This window comes from Tursiops truncatus, chromosome 20 (assembly GCF_011762595.2).
Source record: "Tursiops truncatus isolate mTurTru1 chromosome 20, mTurTru1.mat.Y, whole genome shotgun sequence".
Taxonomy (NCBI): domain Eukaryota; kingdom Metazoa; phylum Chordata; class Mammalia; order Artiodactyla; family Delphinidae; genus Tursiops; species Tursiops truncatus.
Genome location: NC_047053.1, coordinates 30,962,421 through 30,988,477, shown reverse-complemented (window position 1 = coordinate 30,988,477; position 26,057 = coordinate 30,962,421). Strand labels below are relative to the sequence as shown.

The window sequence follows — 26,057 nt, the reverse complement described above, 5'->3', positions numbered from 1 at the left end:
GCGGGCAACCAGTTGGAGGAGGAGTTGTTCATGACAATGAGTGTGTTTTAGACATTGTGCCGTCATGTATTATTTCATTTAGCACAAGTAACATCTCTATGATCATTAATATTCATTTTAGTGGTTGTAAGCTCTCCGTGGACATGCAATGAGATATAGAAGTTTCAGGGAGGAGATTTGAATTGCAGGATGAGGATTTGGATTTATTAATATTTCAGCCAGTATGAATTCATTAAGAATCTTTGAGTAACAGAGATACATTCCAAAATCCATATTTAATAAAGGTTGGTTTTGCAGTGGCTTTGGAATGAATAGAGAGTAAAGGAGAAAAGAAAAGGATATGAGGCCAGTTAGGAGTCAGTTTCACTTCCCTGGTGGCACAGTGGTTAATTCGCCTGCCAATGCAGGGCATACGGGTTTGAGCCCTGGTCCAGGAAGATCCCACATGCCGTGGAGCAACTAAGGCCGTTGATGGTTGTCACTGTTCCTGTTGTTGGATGCGGGCACGGAGCCCGAGCCTCACAAGTCCCAGCTGTCTGAGCCCTTCTTGTCGGCTGAGGCCCGTCAGTTTCACATTGTCTACTTGGGAGACGTTGAGAGCCTGAACTGAGTTAGTTGTATTGGTATCTGATAAAACATTTAGAAGAGAAGAATCAAAGATGTTTCCAAGATCTTGATTTGGGGCTGGTGCTGCCTGGTACGTAAGATGGCATAGTTTTAGAAGAAATAGAATTTGATTATTAGAATTAGACTTACATTATGTTGAAAATTTTATAAGGCAAAATTGCACTGTATAGTTTAAATAATAAAGTGTTGCCATTAAAAATTTTCAAGATAGTACCTTTGTAAAAAGTCCTGAAATTTTTCCATACTCTTTTGCTGTTAAATGGTTACTTAGCTTTCTCATCCTCTTTTGAAATGCTTAATATCTTAAACACATCTTGAAAATGTATTCATTACAGCACCTAGAAGATGAGAGTTGCATTGTATGAAACGGTATATTTTTAGGTTCAGTAAGTTAAGATTTGAAGTGTTTTCTTGGAGCTTTTGAATATACTGCAAAGGAATAACACTAGGTGTCGCTAACACATTGAGCTAAGAAAAGTATAGCTGTTCCCTTGAAAGATTTGCCCTAAAGCTTTTAGTGTAGCTTTTACACTTTTTGTGTTGCCTTTACACAAAAAACTTTAGAGAAAACATGCAAGGACATATTTGAGGTGAATTCCAATTAGTTTATTATTTGTTAGAAGTTGGATGCCAACAGACCTTGCCATGTCAAGATTGCTAGCCAGGAAACAATTTTTATGGGTTTCATTTGGGAACAATATAAAGTCAGTGATTTGGGTAACTGGCAAGCAGAGAAAGTTTGAATATGGACCCAAATCAAAAAATTGCCTTTGTTGAGAGTATCTTATTTTTTTTGGTCCACTGTCTTATTACTGGAAAGAGAAGTAATGGATGGCTCTTTAGTCACCTGGCAATGAAAGATCTTTGGGTGTCATGGAGTGAATAGAAGCAGAAATGAAGAATAATATTGAAGTAACTTGTGGAATCCATTCATATTAGTAGAGGCAATTTTTTTTGTAGTGTATGTTTCTTAAGGTGTCACTTTAGAGAAGTCTTGTATCTGAAGTTTAGTCTTTCCAATGTTTAAATAGTGGCTTTATGTGACTTTTGTTGATTCGAAAAGTGAGTTTGAAATTTTATTATAAATTGGTATTTTTCTTGTTTGAAGTATTTTGATGTGTTTCTACTCTAAAATGGAAGATATTCTTTGGACACAAGCTGACTTACGAGTGTGTGGAAGACAGCTTTTTCTTTTCTTATAAATGTTACTGCGTATGTTAAATATCATAAAGTGCACAGATCGTAAGTGTGCAGACTGAATTTTTATATGTGTATGTAACCTTCTGGGCACCACTCAGATTAAGACAGAACATTTGGAGCAACTCAGGAGTCTCTCATGCCACTTTCCTGTCAATACTGTCCTCATACCTCCACGTAACCACTATTCTGACTTCTATCACCAGAGATTAGCTTTTTCTATTCTTGAACTTAAAAAAAGGGGGGGATGGGGGGACATAGATAACCCAATCTATTCTTTTGTGTCTGGCTTCTTTCTCTCAACAGTGTGACTATGAGATTCTTTCATGTTATCGTACGTAGAAGTAATTTGTTCTCATTTTTGCTGTATACTATCTTATCATGAATACAATGCATTTTATTTTATTTATTTTTTTAAAATTTATTTATTTATTTATTTGGCTGTGTTGGGTCTTGGTTGTGGCACGCAGGCTCTTCGTTGTGGCACTCAGGCTTCTCTTGAGTTGTGGCGCTCAGGCTCCAGAGCACGCGGGCTCAGTAGTTGAGGTGCGCAGGCCCAGCTGTCCCCGGCATGTAGGATCCTAGTTCTTTGACCAGGGATTGAACCCGTGTCCACTTCATTGGAGGGCGGACTCCCAACCACTGGACCACCAGGAAAGTCCCACAGTGCATTTTTAAAAGTTCGTTATACACCTGATAGACATTTTTGTTGGTTCTACTTTTTGAGCATTATGGATAAAGCTGCTCTGACGTTCTTGTAAGTGTTCCTTGGTGGATATATGCTGCACCCATTTCTCTTGGATATAGACCTAGGAATGGATTTACTGTGTCATAGTGTAGGTGTATGTTTAACTTTAGTAGATATTGCCAACCAGTCTTCCAAAGTGTTTTTACTGATATGTACTCCTACCAGCAATGTATGAAAGTTTCATTTGCTCCACATTTTCATTAGCTCTTAGTATTGTCAATCTTACTAATTTAATAATTTTTTTTGTGTATGTGTTGGTATCTCATTGTGGGGTTTTAAAGATGCTTTTATTTTGCGATAATTTTAAACTTTCAGAAAATTTTATAACTGTTACAGGGAACTCCTGTTACTCATTACCCAGATTTACCAATAAAGGACATTTTGCCCCTTTTGCTTTATCATTCTCTCATTTTTATTTTTTTCCTGTGAAGATTTTTTTCGGAACCATTTATAAGTAGGAGAATTTATGCCCCCCCTCTTTTCCATAAATAATTCAGTATGTATTTCCTGGGAGTAAGCACATTATCTTTTACAACCATAGCACTATTATCAAAACCAGGACATTTAAATTTGATACAATACTATTTTGTAATCCACAGTCCATTTTCCGGTTTCATCATTTGTCCTAATAGTCTTCTTTATAGGTTTTCTTACATTTTCACTTTCTTAATATTGTCTTTTGATGAAAGAAATCCAGATCAGATTTTAAGTGGTTTACTCTATTTTTTTTTATTTTTATTTTTGGCTGCGTTGGGTCTTTGTTGCTGTGCACGGGCTTTCTCTGGTTGCGGCGAGCAGGAGATACTCTTCGTTGTGGTGCGTGGGCTTCTCATTGCAGCGGCTTCTCTTGTTGTGGAGCACGGGCTCTAGACGCGCAGGCTTCAGTAGTTTTGGTGTGCGGGCTCAGTAGTTGTGACTCACGGGCTCTAGAGCGCAGGCTCAGTAGTTGTGGCGCACGGGCTTATTTGCTCTGCGGCATGTGGGATCTTCCCCAACCAGGGCTCAAACCCGTGTACCCTGCATTGGCAGGCGGATTCTTAACCACTGCACCACCATGGAAGCCTGGTTTACTCTATTCTTAATGCTTTTTGTATCCTTGTTTACTCTAAGGCCATGAAGATATTCTCCTGTGTTTTCTGTTAGAAGGTTGTTGTTATCATCTTTAGGTTTATAATCCTTTTGAAATTTTTGGTGTACGGTATGACATAGGGGTCAAGGCTTTTTTGAATTAAAAAAAGAAAAAAAAAAACAGCTAACTCACTCAGCACCATTTCCTGAAAGGACCGTTCTTTCCCCACCAAATATGAGCATGTAATTCTTGCCAGCTCTGTGTTTTTGCTCTTTCTTTTTTGTTTTTTGGTCTCTTTTCAAATTGATTTTTAAAACCTTTTAACTTTGAAATAATTATAGACTCATGGGAAGTTGCAGAATATTAGAGTTCAGGGTACACTTCCCCCAGGGTCCCCCAGAGGTGACATCTTATGTGACCTGTAGTACAATATCAAAACCAGGAAATAGACATTTACATTGATTTTTCAAAAAATTTTGTAGTTTGTCTTTTCCAGTTTTATTTAGATATAATTGACCTACTGTATTGTTTTTCTTTTATTTTCGCTGTGCTGAGCATCATGTGGGATCTTAGTACCCTGACCAGGGATCAAACCGGTGTCCCCTGCATCGGAAGCACAGAGTCTTAACCACTGGACCATCAGGGAAGTCGCTATGTTGATTCTTTTTTTAAATTTTATTTATTTATTTTTTATACAGCAGGTTCTCATTAGTTATCTACTTTATACATATTAGTGTGTACATGTCAATCCCAATCTCCCAATTCATCCCACGCCCCCACATTGATTTTTAACACCATAAATTATGGTCGTTTTGCCCATTTTGAACTTTATCTAGATGGATTCATAGGATATGAACTCAGATTTTCATCTGCAGACACAATGATTAATCTTGAGACTTAAGTCCCATTTTTTTTTCGATTGACCACATATGAATATTCTTCAACCCTGGCCTAGGGGTTATTTGCAGCTAGACAGAGTGTGCATTGATCACACGGTTCTCATTTATGCCTTTGCTTTTTATCTTCTTTCCCTATGTGTACATTTCTGGTTTAAAGAGTATTGGTCAGCTTGATGTGAACTATCAGAAGTGATAACAAAATTAATAAATAATTGTTTTAAAAGGCTAATACTATTTTATTTATTTATTTATTTATTTTTACGGTACGCGGGCCTCTCACTGTTGTGGCCTCTCCCGTTGCGGAGCACAGGCTCCGGACGCGCAGGCTCAGCGGCCATGGCTCACGGGCCCAGCCGCTCCGCGGCATGTGGGATCTTCCCGGACCGGGGCACGAACCTGTGTCCCCTGCATCGGCAGACGGACTCTCAACCACTGCACCACCAGGGAAGCCCAAGGCTAATACTCTTTTAAATAAGAAATTAACTAAAATTATAATGCATGAAGGTATGCAAATACAAATTATATATGTTTGTGACTCATTCTTGCCATTATTGGCGTTTTGGACCAGATGATTCTTTGTTATGGGGGGCTGTTCTGTACATTGTAGTTGCCACATCTGTGGCCTCCATCTACTAGATGCCCAAAGCAACTCTCTGAATTGTGACAATTAAGAACGTTTCCAGACATTGCCAAACATCCTCTGGTTAAGAACCACAACTCCAGAGAAAATTTTGATTGAAACTACTGGCTTAGGTACATATAATTTGATGGGAAAAGTTGTTGCGTGTAGTTAAGAATACCAAAGAGTTACTGTGCATATATATGTACACACCCACACCACACACCCACTTTAGTAAGAATTGTTTAAAAATGGAACTGAAATATCTGTATTTTTAAATATTAAAATCCATTATAAACTATCCATTATAAACTGTATTATAAACTATCCATTATAAACCTGTTCTTTCCCTTAATATTCATTCAAGTTGATTGTCAATAATCAGTTGTCTCATTTTTTTCAGATGGGAAGAGTGAGATAATAGAAAGTATTAGTTTTCTGGGGACCTTAAAAAGAAATGGAACTAGGATTTCTATTTTCTAAATTTTGTTCATATTCAATTTAATGTTTGAATTTTGGACGTAGGACCAAAGGAATGAAATGGAGAATTTCTGATTTCCTAATTTTTGATTCAATTTACCTGTGAGTTTCAGTATTTTCTGGGAATCTTGATTTTACATTAGCAGTTGGGAGAATTCTTCATAAGACTCTCTAGAACTGTGATCATGTCTAATGGTCTTTGTATCTCTGGTGCCAAGTACATTGTCTAACAGTTAGTAGGGTGTGTGTGTTTGTGTGTGTGTGTCTATTTACATATATATTTACATATGTACGTGTATATGTATATATGCACATGTATATATGTTTAATAAATGTGTTTCAAGATTTCAGCCTTTTGCTGGATGTTTTCATCAAAGTGTGCTAGAGACTCAATATCAGAAAGATCCAAACTAAATTTCATAATCTTCTGCTGTTTGCTCTCATTCCATTCCATTCCCAATCCATCCCTTCTCCCTAAAATCTTCTTGTTTAAATTAATTAACAGAAGTCTCATTTTTCCATTCAGCCATACTGAAACTTGAGGGTCTATGCCACGTATTAGGAGGTATAAATGTAACTAAGGGCTGAGCCCTGCCTTGAGGAGATCATATTTTACTTGTGCGCGATGTCACTACATAATTGCAGTCTATGTCAGTGCTTCCCAAATGGGAGTGATTTTGCCCCCAAGGAAACATTTGTCTATGTTTGCAGACATTTTTTATTGTCACTATTAGGAGCTGCTACTGGCATCTAGTGGATAAAAGCCAGAGATGCTGTTAAACATCCTACAATGTACAGGACAACCTCCCACAACAAAAATTGTTCAGTCCAAAATGTCAGTAGCGCTGAGAAGCCCTGGTCTATGAGATTTGTGTTACGTTGGAGGGTTGAATAGAGTGCTGTAGCTGAGCAGTGTTGGGATGCTTTGGGGAATTTTGACACTTGTGTTGCATAGTGAAGTTTCATAATATTAATATAAATAATGGCAACTATTTAAAAAAATAACTGGAATGTACCACACACATTATTTTAGGCACATTGCCCATTATTGTCTCATTATCCTGTCAATTTAACTAGTTAGTGTTATTCCTGTTTTACAGATGAAAAAAATTGAAGCTCATGTTTAACCAGCTCAGCTTCTTTAATAGATGCCTTAAAAAAGAGACTATTTTTTATTTATTTTAAAAAATAAATTTATTTATTTATTTGTGGCTGTGTTGGGTCTTCGTTGCTGTGCGTGGGCTTTTTCTAGTTGCGGCGAGCTGGGGCTACTCTTTGTTGTGGTGCGCGGGCTTCTCATTGTGGTGGCTTCTCTTGTTGTGGAGCACGGGCTCTAGGTGCGCGGCCTTCAGTAGTTGTGGCTCGCAGGTTGTAGAGTGCAGTCTCAGTAGTTGTGGCACATGGCCTTAGTTGCTCTGTGCATGTGGGATATTCCTGGACCAGGGCTCGAACCCGTGTTCCCTGCATTGGCAGGTAGATTCTTAACCACTGCGCCACCAGGGAAGTCCCCCAAAAGACTATCTTTTAGATCAGTTTTAGGTTCATAGTAAAATTGAGCTGAAAGTACGAAGAGTTCCCGTATACCTCCTGTCCCCCCAAACACACAGCCTCCCTGCTATCAGCATTCCACATCAGGAGTGGGGCATTGTTAGAATCGATGAACTGACACTGACACATCATTATCACTAAGAGTCCATTACATTTACATTTACATTAGGGTTTACTTCCAGTGTTGTACATGCTATGGGTTTTGACAAATGTATAATGACGTGTACCCACCATTATAGGGTTATACAGAATAATCTCACTGCCCTAAATATCCTCTGTGTTCTGCCTATGTATGCACTGCTCTAAAAGTCTTGTGGGCACCCTTCTCTGGCAACCACTGGTCTTTTTACTGTCCATGTAGTTTTGCCTTTTTCAGAATGTCATATAGCTGGAATCATACAGTATGTAGCCATTTCAGATTGGCTTATTTCACCTAGTAATATGCATTTAAGTTTTCCCCATGTCTTTTCATGGCTTGATAGCGCACTTGTTTCTAGTGCTGGGTAATATTCCACTGTCTGGAGGTACCACTGTTTATTTATGACAGACACTTTTAAAAAATTAAGATATATATACTATAAAATGTACAAATCTCAAGTCTGTAGTTTGATGACTGTGTGTGTGTTTTATATATGTTTATACGCAAATAAGTCAAACTACCATTGAGAACAAAATGTAGAACATTTTTCTTACTCAGAAAGTTCCCCAGTCACTATTAGCCTCAAGGTAATCACTATTCTGACCATAGATTAGCTTTGCCTCATTGAACTTCACATAAGTAGAGGTACACAGTATGTGCTACTTTGTGTCTGTCCTTTGCACTATGTCTTTTAAAAATTCACCCATGTTGTTGCATGTTGCAGTAGTTGTTTTTTAATTTTTATTTATTTTCCTTTTTTCTTTGGCTGCGTCAGGTCTTAGTTGTGGCACACGGGATCTTCGCTGAGGCATGCGAGATCTTTCGTTGTGGTGCGCAGTCTCTTCGTTGTGGTGGGTGCGCTTCTCTCTTGTTGTGGCGTGCGTGTTTTCTCTCTCTAGTTGTGGCACGCGAGCTCTAGGATGTGTAGGCGCTGTAGTTTGTGGCACGCAGGTGCACCCAATAGTTGTGGCACGCGGGCTTAGTTGCCCCGCGGCATGTGGGATCTTAGTTCCTGGACCAGGGATCGAGCCTGCGTCCCCTGCATTGGAAGGCGGATTCTTTACCACTGGACCACCAGGGAAACTACCACCAGTAGTTTGTATTTTTAATTTTTTTTCATTACTGGATTTTATTCCATGGATCGAATGTACCACAGTTTGTTTAGCTCTTCTTTTGATGAGGATTTGTGTTTCTGGCTTCTGGCTATAGTAAATAAAGCTCCTATGAACATAATTGTAGATTTATGTACGTTAGGAGTAGAATTGCTGGGTCATAGGTTAGGCATGTATTTAACTTTATTAGAAATTACCTGGAGCTTTCCAAAGGGGTTGTACCATTACACACTTACATCCACAATATCTGAGAGTTCTAATTGCTCCATTTCCTGCGACCATTGGTTCTGTCAGTCTTTTTTTTTTTTAATAAATTTATTTATTTTTGGCTGCGTTGGGTCTTTGTTGCTGTGTGCGGGCTTTGTCTAGTTGTGGCGAGCGGGGACTACTCTTTGTTGCAGTGCAAGGCTTCTCGTTGCAGTGGCTTCTCGTTGCAGAGCACGGGCTCTAGGTGCACGGGCTTCAGTAGTTGTGGCTCGCAGCCTCAGTAGTTGTGGCTCGTGGGCTCTAGAGCGCAACCTCAGTAGTTGTGGTGCATGGGCTTAGTTGCTCCACGGCATGTGGGATCTTCCCGGACTAGGGCTCGAACCTGTGTCCCCTCCATTGGCAGGCGGATTCTTAACCACTGTGCCACCAGGGAAGCCCCTGTCAGTCATTTTTTTTATCATCTTGTCAATATTACAAGTTTGTGTGATATCTGTTTTACAGAAGAAAAAAACCTTAGGCTTCTTTTTGATATAATCCGTTTCTCTTTGGTTAGATATCTACTGCAAAGCTATCTTCAATCAACAGATTATATCAGGGTAGGTTTACAATACGAGTATAATATGACAAACTCTTTTAAAAGTGGAAAAAGTCTATAAGCCAAAATTGGCTTATCTGCAGCACTGTTTTCTCTCTTTCCCTTTTCAATTGGACATGTATTCAGCATGAAATAAAATAATGAGTTAAAGGGAATCCAGTTTGTGTGTCTGAGTGATTATGAAGTGTTTATGACAGCTGCTAGGCTGACACTCTCTGTAATGGTGTTACATTGGCTTCTGAACACCTTCCAGTCTGCCTCCAGGCGTGTGTGTCTGTGTAGTCTGAGTGGTTTTACATTAACATCCACCCTGAGTAAGATCTTTTGACTACAGAAGTGTTACTTGCAAATGGAAGATACCATTAGGGCTGCTTCAAAGCTCTGGAATGGTATTTGGATTGGTGATGCTGAAGTAATGGCTCGGGTTTTGAAGTGTAATGTCTAAATCTGCGTTGCATAACCGGAGGAACGTGTGAGTTTAAACTGCTTTTCTTTGATCTTCCTTTCAAAAATCAGGCTGAAGGAGAAAGGTTAAAGTTGCCTTAAAATATTCCTCTCTATGTGTGTAAAAATTTGGAAGTATGAAAATATGATTACAAATTCCATTCATTATTTATGTTCTGCGGTTTTCATATTGTTTTTGAAACTTACTTCCTTCTTGCTTCAAGTTTTGTATTTTGAATTTAGTGTCAAGACCAAAATACAGACTCGGTTGCTGTCTGCTTTATGTGGTTAGCAAATATCTGTTCTATAAGTTGTTAGTCCTCACAAATATGCATTTTAGGTGGTTTTTGTGGTTTGCATTTTTTTCTTGATGGCATACAGAGTAGGTTATGGAGATACTGACACTCTGACATTAACTGAATCATTTGTGGTTAGCTAGGCAGAAATAAAACAAAAAGCTTGTCCCCTCCTTCCTCCTACTTTTAGGAGCTTTCAAAAGAATTACATTTTTACCATTAGGAATACTTTCTTCAATGTGTGCTATCTTAAGTTTTTGATATTGTTGGAGCAGAACTGTAACGCATAAAATGACCACCTGGCAGTGACTTGTTCAAGAAAAAAACCCCGAGTTTAAAAACTGTTTTTGAATACAGTATTAATGGAGATTCTGATGCCTCTTTGATCTGGTCATTTAGGGGGAATATTTTTCTCTGCTTCCTTATGTCTAAAATGAAAATATATCATCAGATTGGCTCACAGGGTGAGAGAGAGCTAGAGAGAGAGCTTGCTTTGTAGTGTGATCATTACTCATGTAGCTACGTGCTGTCCTTCTGTTGCTTAGGAACCAAATACCTTAGTATAAGATGATACTTCCCTCTCCTTCCCCTATCTCTTGTTTTATGTTTTTTAATTTTTACCCTTTCTAACTAAAAAAAATATACATATATATATATATGTGTGTGTATATATATATATATATGTATTTACCTTTTCTCCTTATTTAAAAAAATTATTGTTGTTACTTTGTAAGTTAAAAAAACTGGCAGGAATTCCCTGACAGTCCAGCGATTAGCACTCCGCAGGCTTCCACTGCAGGGGGCCCGGGTTCTATCCCTGGTTAGCACAGTGTGCCCAGGAAAAAAAGAAAGAGAAAAGACCAGGGCTTTCCTGGTGGTGCAGTGGTTAAGAATCCGCCTGCCAATGCAGGGGACACGGGTTCAAGCCCTGGTCCAGGAAGATCCCACATGCCACGGAGCAACTAAGCCTATGCGCCACAACTACTGCGCCTGCACTGTAGAACCCGCAAGCCACAACTACTGAGCCTGTGTGCCACAACTACTGAAGCCCACACGCCTAGAGCCCATGCTCCGCAACAAGAGAAGCCACTGCAATGAGAAGCCTGCACACTGCAACGAAGAGTAGCCCCAGCTTGCCTCAGCTAGAGAAAGCCCACACATAGCAATGAATACCCAGCGCAGCCAAAAATAAGATAAATAGAATAAGTAAATTTATTTAAAAAAAAAGAACACCAAAAACTGTCATGAACCAATCTTCATTTTAAAGAACTTCATCAGTTCAGTTGTGTTGTATGTATGATTACTACATGTGAAACAATTAGCAAAGTGATAACTTATATACTTGTTTATTTAAATAGACCAAGTAAGGTCCTTTTGTTACTTTGGGAACTGAATTAATTAGTGTAAAATGTTATCGGCTCTTCGCTCCTCCCATCTCTCTATATTTTTACCTTTTATCCCTATTTTGGGTGGGGTGGGTATTAAGGAAGGTTAAAATTTATTTGTGGAATTTTCACATTTTTCATATATATGAAAATAAACACTAATATACTATTTTTAAAGCAGTTTTAGGTTTACATAAAAGTTGAGCAGAAAGTACAGAGAATTCCCATGTATCCCTCATCCCCTGCATTTTCCCCTATTAACATCTTGCATTAGTGATGCGCCACGTGGCTTACAAGATCTTAGTTCCTGGACTAGGGATCGAACCTTAGCCCACGGCAGTGAAAGTGCTGAGTCCTAACCACTGGACCACCAGGGAATTCCCGAGGTACATTTGTTAAAATTGGTGAACCAGTATTGACACATTATTAACTAAAGTCCATAGTTTACATTTTTCTCCTTAACGAAAAAGTTTTATTTGTTATTACTTTTTAACTTTAATGAAGCACTGTTCTTATTAAGGACTTCATTTCAACTCTGTCTATGTGGCTGGTACATGTGAGACAATTAGAATAGATTGATAATTCTACATTTGTTTATTTAAATGGACAGTTTTTACGTCACTCTTGGTAAGAAAACCTGTTGCAGGTAAAAACATTACATTAACCCAGAAAGGCTGGATTGAGCGTGGGATATTTGCCGGCGAGAGTGGCGACTGCCTTGATCTTGAGTGGGAGTGTGAAGACCAGTGTGATAAAACCTGCTGCCCAGATGAGGTGCTGCTTGCCACTCTGATAGTAGTCCTTTTCTTGAGAGCTGAAAAGCTTAGGAAGTAATATACCAGTGGGTTCAATAATGAGTTATACCAAAATGTGTTTTATGATGTGGTGTTATAACAAATTTCCAGGTATTAAATGTTAACAACATGTTTTGAAAACAGGGAGGCAAAGGCAAATTAAGTACCATTAAGATTGAATAATGATGCCAACATAGACTTAGTCGTTTATTTATCAGTTCATTCATTTAACAAGCATCTTCTTGATTTAACTCTCTTGCTTCATATTTTAAATATACAGTTTAACACCTTTGCTTTGTTAGATAGATATGTCATTACCCGTATTTTAAAGCCAAACTCAGATTTAGCAAATTTGTATAGTTTATAAACAGAAGTCCAGTTTATTTTCTATTGTAATGAACTGTTGGAACCGTTGATGTTGCTGATGTGATCTTTGTAACTGATTATCTGTCATACTGTACGCAGTTGGCATTGTTGCCATAGGCCATGCATGATTTTGGGAAAAGAATAAAACTTCCAGGGTCTTACCTGTGGGCTGCTTTTACTCTCTTTGATTTTCCAAGTGGAATCAGAGGCATTACTTTTTGGAAAGCTCAGGTGTGAAAGATATTTTTGACTGAAAGTCAGGATGTGCTTGAGATAAACACAAAGAATTCTTTTTCCGATGTCTTTTATGTCTGATGGCTTGGTCTTTTTTTTTTTTTTTAAGAAGATGTTGTGGGTAGGAGTTTATTAATTAATTAATTTATATTTGCTGTGTTGCGTCTTCGTTTCTGTGCGAGGTCTTTCTCTAGTTGTGGCAAGCGGGGGCCACTCTTCATCGCGGTGCACGGGCCTCTCACTATGGCGGCCTCTCTTGTTGCGGAGCACAGGCTCTAGACACGCCGGCTCAGTAGTTGTGGCTCACGGGCCCAGTTGCTCCGCTCCATGTGGGATCCTCTCAGACCAGGGCTTGAACCCGTGTCCCCTGCATTGGCAGGCAGATTCTCAACCACTGCGCCACCAGGGAAGCCCTTGGTCTTTTAATTTATATTTCCAGTGTAAAAATCCCTACTGTATGTGATGTAGCCATTTTGAAAAATAGGTAAATTAATACCTCTTTTTAAGTTTTTTAGAGATTAAACCTTGCTGATGTATTTATCAAGGAAAAAACCTGCTAATCATACCTTTTGTATTCGAACTGCCTGAGTTATAGGGGAAAGATAGTAATTTTTGTATGTTTCCTATCTTTAATAGGGACTGAATTTGCTTTGAATGTTTACAAATCAACATTTTTCCACTTCAAGGGCTATCATTTTTTTATAACCCAATCATTGTACCTTATATGGGGGGAGAGATTGCTTATTACTGGATTTGGAATTAAGATATGAATTCAGTTAGGTATAAAAAGCTCTAGTTTTTCCAGAGCTGCTGAAATGAGTTCTTGAATTCAGTCATAATGCTGGAAATCAAGGGTCCTCCAGGATAAAACTCTTACATCATGAGCCCTGATGGAGGGCCACTATAATAAAGCCTGTTTGTTTATTTAGTTTGAGGCAGCATTGCTTTTCCAAAGGAGGCTAATTTATGCATTTTACTCACTGTGCATAATAGATCTAAATCCAAAATTTATTAGAATCAGGCAAATATATTGGGCAAGAGACTTTATCAGACTGCTCATGAGAGAGTATAACTAAATTCCAATAATAATATGAAAGGGTGAAACCTCCTTTGAAGAAAATGCAAATTAAAATGACGGTGAGAATCCCACTGAACATCCACCAGAATGACACCAACTGTTGGATGTGGAGCAGGTTGAGAACTCTTTTACACTGGTAAATTGTTCAGTTACTGTTGTTAAAATCTACAAAATATGCACATATTTCTAATACAGAAGCAACTTCAGTAGTATATACCCAAAAGAAATACTTAAATATGGTCACTAAATGCCATGTGCAAGAATATTCATAGTAATCTTCCTTATGATGTTACCAGTTAAAAAATGGTAAAATCATGACACTCATACAACTGTAAAATGGACATGTGTCATAGATTTTATTTAACTTATTAATGAGGTGTTGGACAAGTTAACGCCGGTTCAAAGGAGAATCTGACGAACAGATATAGGGAATTAGGAATGCTGAAATGACCCTGTTAAGAGATGCAAACCTAGCTAATAGCCTGTTGGGAAAGTGTATACTGCTTGGAATCTTTTTTATGAGTGGAATTCAATTGTATATCTACTAAACAAGTTTCATTTGCATTTCTGTGGGCAAGAGTCAATTGCCTTACTATTCGTTTTCTACAACTTACAGTATTGTAAAATAGCCCAGTCAAGACAAAGGTGCAGATTCTTATAGAATCAAATAATCCCAAAGGATCCACTATATAACTCTTGGTAATCCACTGGAAGAACACACAGTAATCTTTTTCCCATTTGAAAGTTTGTTGCAATTTTTCCTGACATCTTATGAGCCCAAAACTAGAAACAACCTAGAAGTCCAGCAACCAACAGTAGAACAGATAAATTGTGGTCTTTTCATGCAATGGGAATCTATATAGCAACAGAAATAAAAAACTACGATCATATGCAACAATACAAATGAATTTCACAGGCATGTAATGTGTGAAAGAAGCCATTCACAAGAGAGTACATACTACGTGATTCCATTTAAATAAATTTGAAGAAGTAAAACTTATGTGTGAGAAGTGTTAGAAGTCAAGATAGTGGTTATGGTTATTCTTGCCTTGGGTTTGTGAGTGCGAAGGGGTGTGGAGGGACCTTCTGAGTATCTGTAATGTTCTGTTTCTTGATGTCTCTGCTGGTAACAGAGGTGTATTAGCATTGAAAATTCATTAAGCTGTACATATACCTAAGATTTATGTATTACTGCTAAGTCTGTTATCTTTCAGTAAAGTTTGCTAAAAAGAATCAATTGGAGACCACAATTCTCCATTTGACCAGTGTCTAAAAGGGAAGTTGGGGGTGTAAATATGTACTATTGTCCTAATTCTGTGTCTTTGTAGAGCATAATTATTATTGTCCTTTGTGTTTGATTGAATTTTCTATTTTGTAGTCAGATGCCTTTGAAAAGTCATCAGGATTTCAGAAACAAGTTTGGTTCTGAGGGCTAGATGACCTTCATGTGCTTTCAGAATTCTCTAAAAGCACTTATAAAGCCCCCCTCCCCCCCCAGCTTTTATAGCTTTTTCTCTGTGTGTATGATTGTCTCGGCTGTTATAATTTCCTTTTGCCTTAGGTTGAGCTGTGAGATTCTAAACTTGTACTCCCCCCCACCCCTTTTTGGTTTGGTATGTAATTTGCATATTTTCACCATGTGAAAGCTATTTTCTATGGTTGGAAAAGATTTTTTTCCAACAGTGTGAACAAATCATTCTTTGTTCTCCTTATTGTGCCTCCAAACTGGTACGTCCGGTTTATGCTCCAAACAACAAAAGCCTGTCATCAGAAATTAAAATGCCAGTAAGAACAAAGGCAGAGACCCATGAGGAACTATTGGAGAGGTTTCCTCCCTGTTTGCTCCTCTCCCCAAGTTACTGCAGTTGCCAGGAAGTTGGAACATTGCTTGATACACGCCTTCCTTGTAGCTCTACCCTTGTATTTATTATTGTTGGTTTAAAAGTGAACTTAGAGCTCCTGGTAATTCTTCTCAGGATCAGTAAAATCCTCATCTCAGAGATTCTTTGCTGTTTTCAATGAGCTCTTTCTAAGAAATCTAAAAATCACTTTGAAAGCCTTAAAAAAACTTCATCAGTTTTGACATTTATTTGAGAGCAAAATTGCCGGTGAACATACTGTATAAAATGATTAGAGGCAATTGAAAACGGCAGCTAAAGCGGAGCCTATAAGGACATAGCCATTCTCTCTGTGTCCTACCTAAAATGTGCACGTCTTATCTATATACACGTTATTAGCACTGTCTCTGTTCTGAACTTGTATTCCAGTATAGAGTTTGCCTATATTATTGGGAGAGTTCTCTCCTCTGGGAAGTTTGACATTTGTGACTCACTTAGGATACTTTAGAATTATGCTTCTAAGAATTTTGATTTTAACATATTCACAAACTTCTATACATAGTAATAGTGCTTCCCCCCACCTCCCTTCCCTGATGTGATAATTAAAGATTCTAGGACCTTAACTTAGAGGTAATGAAGGATCGGCAATGAATGTGGAGATGCGTTTTGTAATCACGCCTAATGTTTTTTGTCTTACCTGTTGCTGTACATTTAAAGAGGGATTTAGAGTAGAAGCTTAGAATAGAATAGGGCATTTAGGTTTGTTTTAAAAGCCGTTATGCTCAAAAGCATGGTCTGTTCAGATTTCAGAATGTTTTTGTATATCAAAGTAAGCTCTTGGGTATTAAATCCAGTGATAACGAACGTTTATCATATTGTGAATATGCCAAGACAGGTTTGTTTTATTCTTTATTGTTTAGTATAATTTAGTATAGCAGCTCAGTTAAATGTGATTAGACTTTTTAGCTTTAAGGCTTTATTTGATAGGACCAAAAGCTAAATGCTAGACTTGTGGCATATGGAAATAATAGTACAGAGCAGTGAATTTTGTGTTAGAATACTATGATTTGTTATAGGTATAAACCTTATTTGTGAGAGGTGGTTTTCATTACTCTGAATTATAATGTCAGTGCAATTTCTACAGTATTGTTTTTTTTAATTTTAATTATTTTTATATTTATTTTTTAATTTTTGGCTGTGCCGGGTCTTCGTTTCTGTGCGAGGGCTTTCTCTAGTTGCGGCAAGTGGGGGCGTCTTTTCATCGCAGCGTGCGGGCCTCTCACTATCGCGGCCTCTCTTGTTGTGGAGCACAGGCTCCAGACGCGCAGGCTCAGTAGTTGTGGCTCATGGGCCTAGTTGCTCCGCGGCATGTGGGATCTTCCCAGACCAGGGCTCGAACCCGTGTCCCCTGCATTGGCAGGCAGATTCTCAACCACTGCGCCACCAGGGAAGCCCTACAGTATTGTTTTATAATTTATTTTTCATTGCATTCTTAGTAGAAATAGTATGTATATTGAAGAATACTGTTTATCCATTGCCTAACAAACAATCTCTTTTCAAAAAGTAAATGACTTGGCAGCTTTGGAGGTAGCCAGTAATGCATCTATAATGTAATTGGACTGTATTAGTGATTTACCTTTTGGTGAAAGTGTTCTTAAAATCAAAGAGGTGATGGTAATTTTTGGATTTCAGAGAATGTGTGATTTACTGCATTGGGTGGGAGATTGAACAAAGTGACCCTTTAAGGATTTTTCTAAACTGAAAATTCTGTTCTATAAGAATAAAATGTGGACTTAGGAGCTGCAGTATATAATGGCAATGGTATTTTATTTAGAAAATTAATGTTTACAGAGGAATTTGTAGAGAGGTAAATTTAAGAAGTAAATTTAAGTTTGCTATACTGAGTTTGTAGCTTTTGTGTGTTTAATTGGTGATAGGTGGTGCTATTGTTGCATAGTTAGTGGGAAGAGCCTAGCATTCCTCGTATCTTCTGCTTCCCAAGTGCTATAGAGGGATTTGCCATTGTGGCCAATAAATACATTGTAATAATTTTTATAAGCTAAATGAATGTGATGGCTCTTAAAGAGACAAAAATATTTACAGTTTGCAGCTCTTAAATTCGGGTAGAAGAGAAGCTGAAGCTCTAAAAAAGTAGTTAATCTAAAAGACAGCTCTGCAGATTTATAGTTTAATATTGGAAGATTGATAAGCCTTTTATAATGTATACAATGATGATATTTTAAACTCCTTGTTTGGCAGGCCTATTTTTAAAAAATACCATCAGCGTGTTTATGGAATGTTTATCATTTTTATATCTGTTGTAAGTTCTTAGGTATTTAGAACGAGTTATTTCTATATCTGTTGTAAGTTTTCGGGTATTTAGAATGAGTTTTATAATATTTGCCATTTTCCCTATCTGATATTACATATTCCATCAAACACTTGAGAATTAAGAAAATGTATTGGGAACTACATTACCACTTATAGTAATCTGGAAAGCCTTTCTTAACATTGTGATTTAATATGTTCAGTATTTCAATTAGCAAATTGTTCTTTGGAACCACTAATTCTGAAAAGCAGTTGTTTTCACACTTGACACAAATATTAGAATACCTCTTTTACTTTGGGATTAATAGGCTGCTGTACATCTGAGGAACAGATCTGATATTACTGAAAATGAACGGACATTCATACGTGTTTGATCTATGTGTGTAAGAAGAATAATGACATTTAAAGATGCGTACATATTTTTTTATGCATAGAATACTGAAATTTAAAGCATCTTGAGGTCCTTTAGCACCTTTATAGTCTCAGCTTATAAATGCAAAGGAATATAGGCTTAGAGGAGGTAGGGGAAATGTGGAGATGTTGGTCAAACGGTGCAAAGTTGCAGTTTTGTAAGATGTACAAGTCAGGGGACGTAATGTTCAGGCATGATGACTGCAGTTAATACTATATTGAAGACTGGAAAAATAGATTTCAGATACTCTTATCACACACAGAAGGTAAGTCTGAGGAAGTGACTGTGGTAATCATTTCACCATATATATGTATATCAAATCTTCATGTTGTATACCTAAATGTATACAATATTTACTAAAATATATTTAGAAAAGAAAATAAGTAATAAAGGTTTATAGAGGTTAAATGATTTACTCAACGTAGTTAACAGGTTGGGTTGCAGAACCATAACTGGCAACTAGGTCATTTACCCTCCACCTCAGTGTTCTTTGCAACATGTTTTGCTCTTTTTCATTTATAACAATTTGCGAAAGTTACTACAACATTTAAGTTCTGCTTTTCAGAATGCTAAGAATATTTATGTTTTTCTTACATAGAAAACTGAATACTAATTAAAAAAATCAGAGTTGCTTTGCTCTGAAATGGAAGGCGGTCACATAGGAACCGAGCAGACTTTAACAAACTGGTAGTTTATTAAAGATAAAAATTACAGGTTTTCAGAACAGACCTTTTATTTTCCTATTCATATTAAGTGCATGCTCTTATAATTTTCTAAAAATATTTATGATAATTTAAGGTATTAATATACTTAATGTGTATGGTCAGCCATAAATAGGTGTGTGAATGTACATATACTACATTTCAGACCAAAAATCGTGATAAAAATTCAGGAGATCTTGTTTTTGTATAATAATGTTCTGACCTGCATTTTCATTTACTGAATTTTTTTTCTGTCTTCTGCAGATCAGTGGGGAAGCACAGGAGCTTTTTTCTGTTCGACATGGCCCAATTCGAGCAGCTAGAATCTTGCCTGCTCCACAGTTTGGTGAGTGTAGCCCTTAAGAAGAAACAAATCATTCAGAAAGAGGTTTCTCTTTTATTGGTCTTGGACAACAGACAGCAAGAATGATAACTAAAGTCTGTTTTCCTCCACGTGTCCATACTCCTTCCCCTCCTCCCTCCAAGATAAACTCTTAGTTCTGTCAGTTGAGATGGAAATAGGTAATCTTAACCAATTCAGTATGGCCATTCACTTTCTGCTGCGGTTTTGATTTATCTTCCTCCTCTTTGATCTCCATTTAGTTTCTGACATTGCTGGCTCTTTCTTGAAGCCCTCTTCTCTCTTGGTTTTCATGACAGTGCTCTTCCCATATCCCTTCCTTGCTGACTGTGCTGCTTTTGTTATGTTTCTGGTTTAGCTTACTTCTGTGGGTATTCCCCAAGTCTCTGTTGTTCTCAGTGTCTTTGCTCCTCTTAGTTATACTTACTGCCTTGAAGAGCTTGGTTTTCACCATTATCTCGATTGTAGATGGGTCTGTTGTCTGTATTTACAGCTATGGCAGAAGTACAGTTTCGGGCTTTTGACCTTGGATCTCTGCTTTAATAATGAAAACTTCTTAATGTTGTATTTAAATATTATGTATTTTTAAAATTAAAAAATCAGATATATGGTTAAATTACATCTGTTATTTGGAAGCGTAATTCCCAACTCTTTAATGATCTGAGCTTTCTAAGGGTTGTATTTTCTCTTTAATTTGCCTATGTTCACTCAGTAATGCTTTTGTATGTGCACTAAAAACAATCATATTAATATCATTTGCATACTTAAAAAGAGGATATTAAAATATTTTAATGCTATTATATTTTTAAAGTTTGTACAGAAGTTGGGAAATCTTCCTGATAATACTTCTTTATGCAGTTATTTCTCTACATTGGTGAGAATGATGTTTATTAAAATGTACTACTATTTGCATAACTAATGTTAGGGATTAATTTAATTATTAAATCTACTTAATTGAAATGGTAAGGGTGGAGGTAATAAGGCAACAATATCCTGCAGTCACGTGGAGATTTTTCCTTGTTATTGAACTGTATGGCATCTACAGTTATCAACTTTGTCTCTGCTTTACACTCTCTGTTTTCTGTTGCATTTGTGTTTTGGTGAAATTTTTGACAAAGAAGATTGTTTTGGAATAACCAGCCTCACTGGATGGTTGGAATCAAGAAGAACTTTAGGGCTTCCCTGGTGGTGCAGTGGTTGAGAGTCCGCCTGCCGAGGCAGGGGACGTGAGTTCGTGCCCCGGTCGGGGAGGATCCCACATGCTGCGGAGAAGCTAGGCCTGTGAGCCATGGCTGCTGAGCCTGCACGTCCGGAGCCTGTGCTCCGCATCAGGAGAGGCCACAACAGGGAGAGGCCCGTGTACCGCAAAAAAAAAAAAAAAAAAAAAAAAAAAAGAACTTTATTACTAAAGGACTCTGCCATGTCTTTGTTTCTTTTGTTCTTTTGTATGTAATTCACAGAGGCAGATTTTTCTCCTTTCATTTCATTTATGAAGTTCTTTTCTTCATGTCAATTATTTATTTTTCTAAAATTTATTTTATTTATTTTTGGCTGTGTTGGATCTTCGTTGCTGCAAGAGGGCTTTCTCTAGTAGTGGGCGGGGGCTACTCTTCGTTGAGGTGCGCGGGCTTCTCATTGCGGTGGCTTCTGTTGTTGCGGAGCACAGGCTTTAGGCACGTGGGCTTCAGTAGTTGTGGATCGTGGGCTCTAGAGCTCAGGCTTAGTAGCTGTGGCTCACGGAGTTAGTTGCTCCGCGGTATGTGGGATCTTCCCGGACCAGGGCTCAAACCCGTGTCCCCTGCATTGGCAGGCGGATTCTTAACCACTGTGCCACCAGGGAAACCCTATTTATTTTTTATATTTTAATTTTTTTTTTTCCGCACTGCATGGCTTGTGGGATCATAGTTCCCCAACCAGAGATCGGACCTTGGCCCCCTGCGGTAGAAGCACGTAGTCCTACCCACTGGACCGCCAAGAAATTCCCCTCTTTATGCCAGTTATTAATGTTCAACTTTTCTCAAATTTTTTACTTTGGGCAGAACTATATGAGAGAGTATAAAGCTTTAAAAGCTAATATTGCTAGTAGAATTTGAATTTGTTTAATTTACTTTGTCTAATTAAAAGAAAGATTTCTCCATCCACTATAATATACATTTATTTATTTATTTATTTAAAAAAATTTTTTTGGTTGTATTGGGTCTTCATTGCTGCATGCGGGCTTTCTCTAGTTGCGGCGAGCAGGCGCTACTCTTCATTGTGGTGGCTTCTCTTGTTGCGGAGCACGGGCTCTAGGCGTGTGGGCTTCAGTAGTTGCAGCACGCGGGCTCAAGTACTTGTGGCACACGGGCTCTGTAGTTGTGGCTTGTGGGCTCTAGGGCGCGGGCTCAGTAGTTGTGGCTCATGGGCTTAGTTGCTCTGTGGCATGTGGGATCTTCCCGGACCAGGGTTTGAACCCATGTCCCCTGTGTTGGCGGGCATATCCTTAACCACTGTACCACCAGGGAAATCCAACTATAATATACTTTTACATGCACTATAAGATACTTTAAATACACTGTTTTTTAGATTTAAGATGTAATTTCACAAAATGTTATATGACTTGCAGAAATTACATGTTGCTTTTATTGTATTTAATTTTTTAGATTTATTTTCATCAAACATGCAACTGATCAGATAAAATTTGTAATGGAAAATAGAATACCCCTTTCCTCTCTTCTGCCCGTTTTGCTTTTGCGCTCACTTTGGTGGAATAAGTCCTTTGGTAGCTTCCTGGAAAAGGATGTGTGGTAGATCTTGTTCATCTGAAGATGTCTTTATTTTTCTTTAATTCTTGATTGTTAATTTGTCTGGGTAAGAAATACTTGTTTGTAAGTAATGTTACTTCAGAAATTTGAAGGTATTGATCTGGTGTTATGGTTGAAGAATCTTAAGACATTTTGACACCTTTTTCTTTGTATATGGCTTATTTTTTCCTCAGGAGCTAATAGAATGTTGGCTTTGTTCCCAGTGTTCCAAAATTTTGCACTGTTGTTTCTTGGTTCTTATGTTTTTCTGGGCCTCTTCGATGTAGAAATGCAAGTAGTATAGTTATGAGAAAATTCTTTTACTTTTTTTTAATATCTTTATTTAAGTATAATTGCTTTACAATGTTGGGTTAGTTTCTGCTGTACAACAAAGTGAATCAGCTATATGTATACCTAGATCCCCATATGCCCTCCCTCTTGAGCCTCCCTCCCACCTTCCCTATCCCACCCCTCTAGGTCGTCACAAAGCGTCAAGGGAGAAAATTCTTTAAACTACTTTTTTGATGGTTTCTTCTCTTAAGTTTTCCATGTTCTCTCTTTCTGGTACTTGTATTATTTGGCTGTTATATCCCCTAGAATGATTAATTAAAAAATAATTTCATCCCTGTTCTGTTTGGGAGATTGTCTCAATATGGATTACTAACTCTTCTTGAATAATTCTTTGCTGGGATGTCCCTGGTGGTCCAGTGGTTAAAACTCTGTGCTTTCAATGCAGGGGGTACGGGTTCAATCCCTGGTCGGGGAACTAAGATCCCACATGCCTTGTGGTGTGCCCCACCCGCCCCACAAAATGATTCTTTTCTGCTGTCTTTTTTTCTTAACCTCTCCTCATGCCCAACACCTCCCTCCCTCCCTTCCTCTCTCTTTCCCTCCCTCCCTTCCTCCTTCCCTCTCCCTCTTTCCCTCCCCTTCTCTCTCCCTCCCTTCTTCCTTCCTTCCTTTTCTTTCTTCCTCCCTACTTCCCTCCCTCCCCCCACTTTCCCTCCTCCCTCCTTCCCTCCCTTCCTGTTTTTCTTTCTTGGTGTAATTTACATGTAAATATTACCAAATAGAATCCAGTGATCCATAAAAAATTTATACATCAGGACCAAGTAAAAGATATTCCAGGAATACAAGGTCGGTTAACATTTTGAAAATAAATCAGTGTAATTCACCATATGAGTAGAATGAAGAAGAAAACACAGTTGATCATCTCAATAGAAGTGGAAAAAACTTTGGCAAAATTTAATAGCCATTTAGGATTAAAAAAAAGCTTTTAGCAAATTAGAAGTAGAAAGAAACATCCTCAGTATGCTAAAGATAATCCATAAAAAAATCTATAGCCAACATTATAATCAATAATGATATATTAAATATTGTACTTTCCTACTGAGTTTGGGATGGATCCTATCACTACTTCTATTCACCATTGAATTCAAGTCTTAGCCATTACAATAAGGCAAGAAAAATGAATAAGAGATGCAAATATTAGAAGGAAAGGTATAAAATCATCTTATTCATAGATAATTTGATTGTATATGTAGAAAATACAAAACAATCTACAAACTGTTAGAATTAAGAAGTGATTTTTCAAAAAAATTAATTTATTTTTGGCTGGGTTGGGTCTTCGTTGCTGTGTGCGGCCTTTCTCTAGTTGCGGTGAGTGGGGGCTGCTCTTTGTTGTGGTGTGCGGACTTCTCATTGCAGTGGCTTCTCTTGTTGTGGAGCACAGGCTCTAGGTGCGTGGGCTTCAGTAGTTGTGGCTTGTGGGCTCTAGAGTGCAGGCTGAGTAGCTGCGGCTCACGGGCTTAGTTGCTCCGCAGCATGTGGGATCGTCACGGACCAGGGCTTGAACCCGTGTCCCCTGCATTGGCAGGTGGATTCTTAACCACTGCCCCACCAGGGAAGCCCCAATTAATAAGTCATTAATAAGAGCTGTTGCAAAAATCCTCAGGAAAATACTAGCAAACAGAATCCAATAGCACATTAAAAGGATCATACACCATGATCAAGTGGGATTTATCCCAGGAATGCAAGGATTCTTCAATATACACAAATCAATCAATGTGATACACCATACTAACAAATTGGAGGATAAAAACCATATGATAATCTCAGTAGTTGCAGGAAAAGCTTTTGACAAAATTCAACATCCATTTATGATAAGAACTCTCAAGAAAGTAGGCATAGAGGGAACCTACCTCAACATAATAAAGGCCATATATGACAAACACACAGCCAACATTGTTCTCAATGGTGAAAAACTGAGACCATTTCCTCTAAGATCAGGAACAAAACAAGGGTGCGCATTCTCACCACTGTTATTCAACATAGTTTTGGAAGTGTTAGCCACAGCAATCAGAGAAGAAAAAGAAATAAAAGGAATCCAAACTGGAAAAGAAGAAGTAAAACTGTCACTGTTTGCAGATGACATGATACTATACATAAAGAATCCTAAAGATGCTACTAGAAAACTACTAGAGCTAATCAATGAATTTGGTAGAGTAGCAGGATACAAAATTACTGCACGGAAATCTCTTGCATTCTTATACACTAATGATGAAAAATCTGAACGGGAAATTAAGGAAACACTACCAGTTACCATTGCAACAAAAAGAATAAAATACCTAGGAATAAACCTACTTAAGGAGACAAAAGATCTGTATGCAGAAGAGTATAAGACACCAATGAAAGAAATTAAAGGTGATACAAACAGATGGAGAGATATACCATGTTCTTGGATTGGAAGAATCAACATTGTGAAAATGACTATACCACCCAAAGCAATATACAGATTCATTGCAATCCCTATGAAACTACCAATGGTATTTTTCACAGACCTAGAACAAAAAATTGCACAATTTGTATGGAAACAGAAAAGACCCCGAATAGCCAAAGCAATCTTGAGAAAGAAAAAAGGAGCTGGAGGAATCAGGCTCCCAGACTTCAGAGTGTACTACAAAGCTACAGTAATCAAGACAGTATGGCACTGGCACAAAAACAGAAGTATAGATCAATGGAACAGGATAGGAAGCCCAGAGATAAACCCATGCACATATGGTCACGTTATCTTTGATAAAGGAGGCAAGACTATACAATGGAGAAAAGTCAGCCTCTTCAATAAGTGGTGCTAGGAAAAGTGGACAGCTACATGTAAAAGATGAAATTAGAACACTCCCTAGCACCGTACATAAAAATAAACTAAAAATGGATTAAAGACCTACATGTAAGGCCAGACACTATCAAACTCTTAGAGGAAAACAGGCAGAACACCGTATGACATAAATCACAGCAAGATCCTTTTTGACCCACCTCCTAGAGAAATGGAAATAAAAACAAAAATAAACAAATGGGACCTAATGAAACCTAGAAGCTTTTGCACAGCAAAGGAAACCACAAACAAGACGAAAAGACAACCCTCAGAATGGGAGAAAATATTTGCAAATGAAACAACTGACAAAGGATTAATCTCCAAAATTTACAAGCAGCTCATGCAGCTCAATATGAAAAAAACAAACAACCCAATCCAAAAATAGGCAGAAGACCTAAATAGACATTTCTCCAAAGAAGATAGACAGATTGCCAACAAACACATGAAAAGATGTTCAACATCACTAATCATTAGAGAAATGCAGATCAAAAGTACAATGAGGTATCACCTCACACCGGTCAGAATGGCCATCATCAAAAAATTTACAAACAATAAATGCTGGAGAGAGTGTGGAGAAAAGGGTAACCTCTTGCACTGTTGGTGGGAATGTAAATTGGTACAGCCACTATGGAGAACAGTATGGAGG

The 26,057-nt window shown here is 37.9% G+C and overlaps 1 protein-coding gene across 13 annotated transcripts in view; it reads left to right on the top strand.

The window, feature by feature from the left end:
* Window positions 1-26,057, top strand: part of BCAS3 (BCAS3 microtubule associated cell migration factor) — a 571,522-nt gene that overhangs the window by 27,814 nt on the left and 517,651 nt on the right. For all 13 annotated transcript variants that reach the window (XM_033847806.2, XM_073797378.1, XM_073797379.1 and 10 more), the window contains exon 6: window positions 19,381-19,462. In XM_033847806.2, coding sequence (XP_033703697.1) covers window positions 19,381-19,462 — 82 coding nt within the window. The remainder of the gene's footprint in view (window positions 1-19,380; window positions 19,463-26,057) is intronic.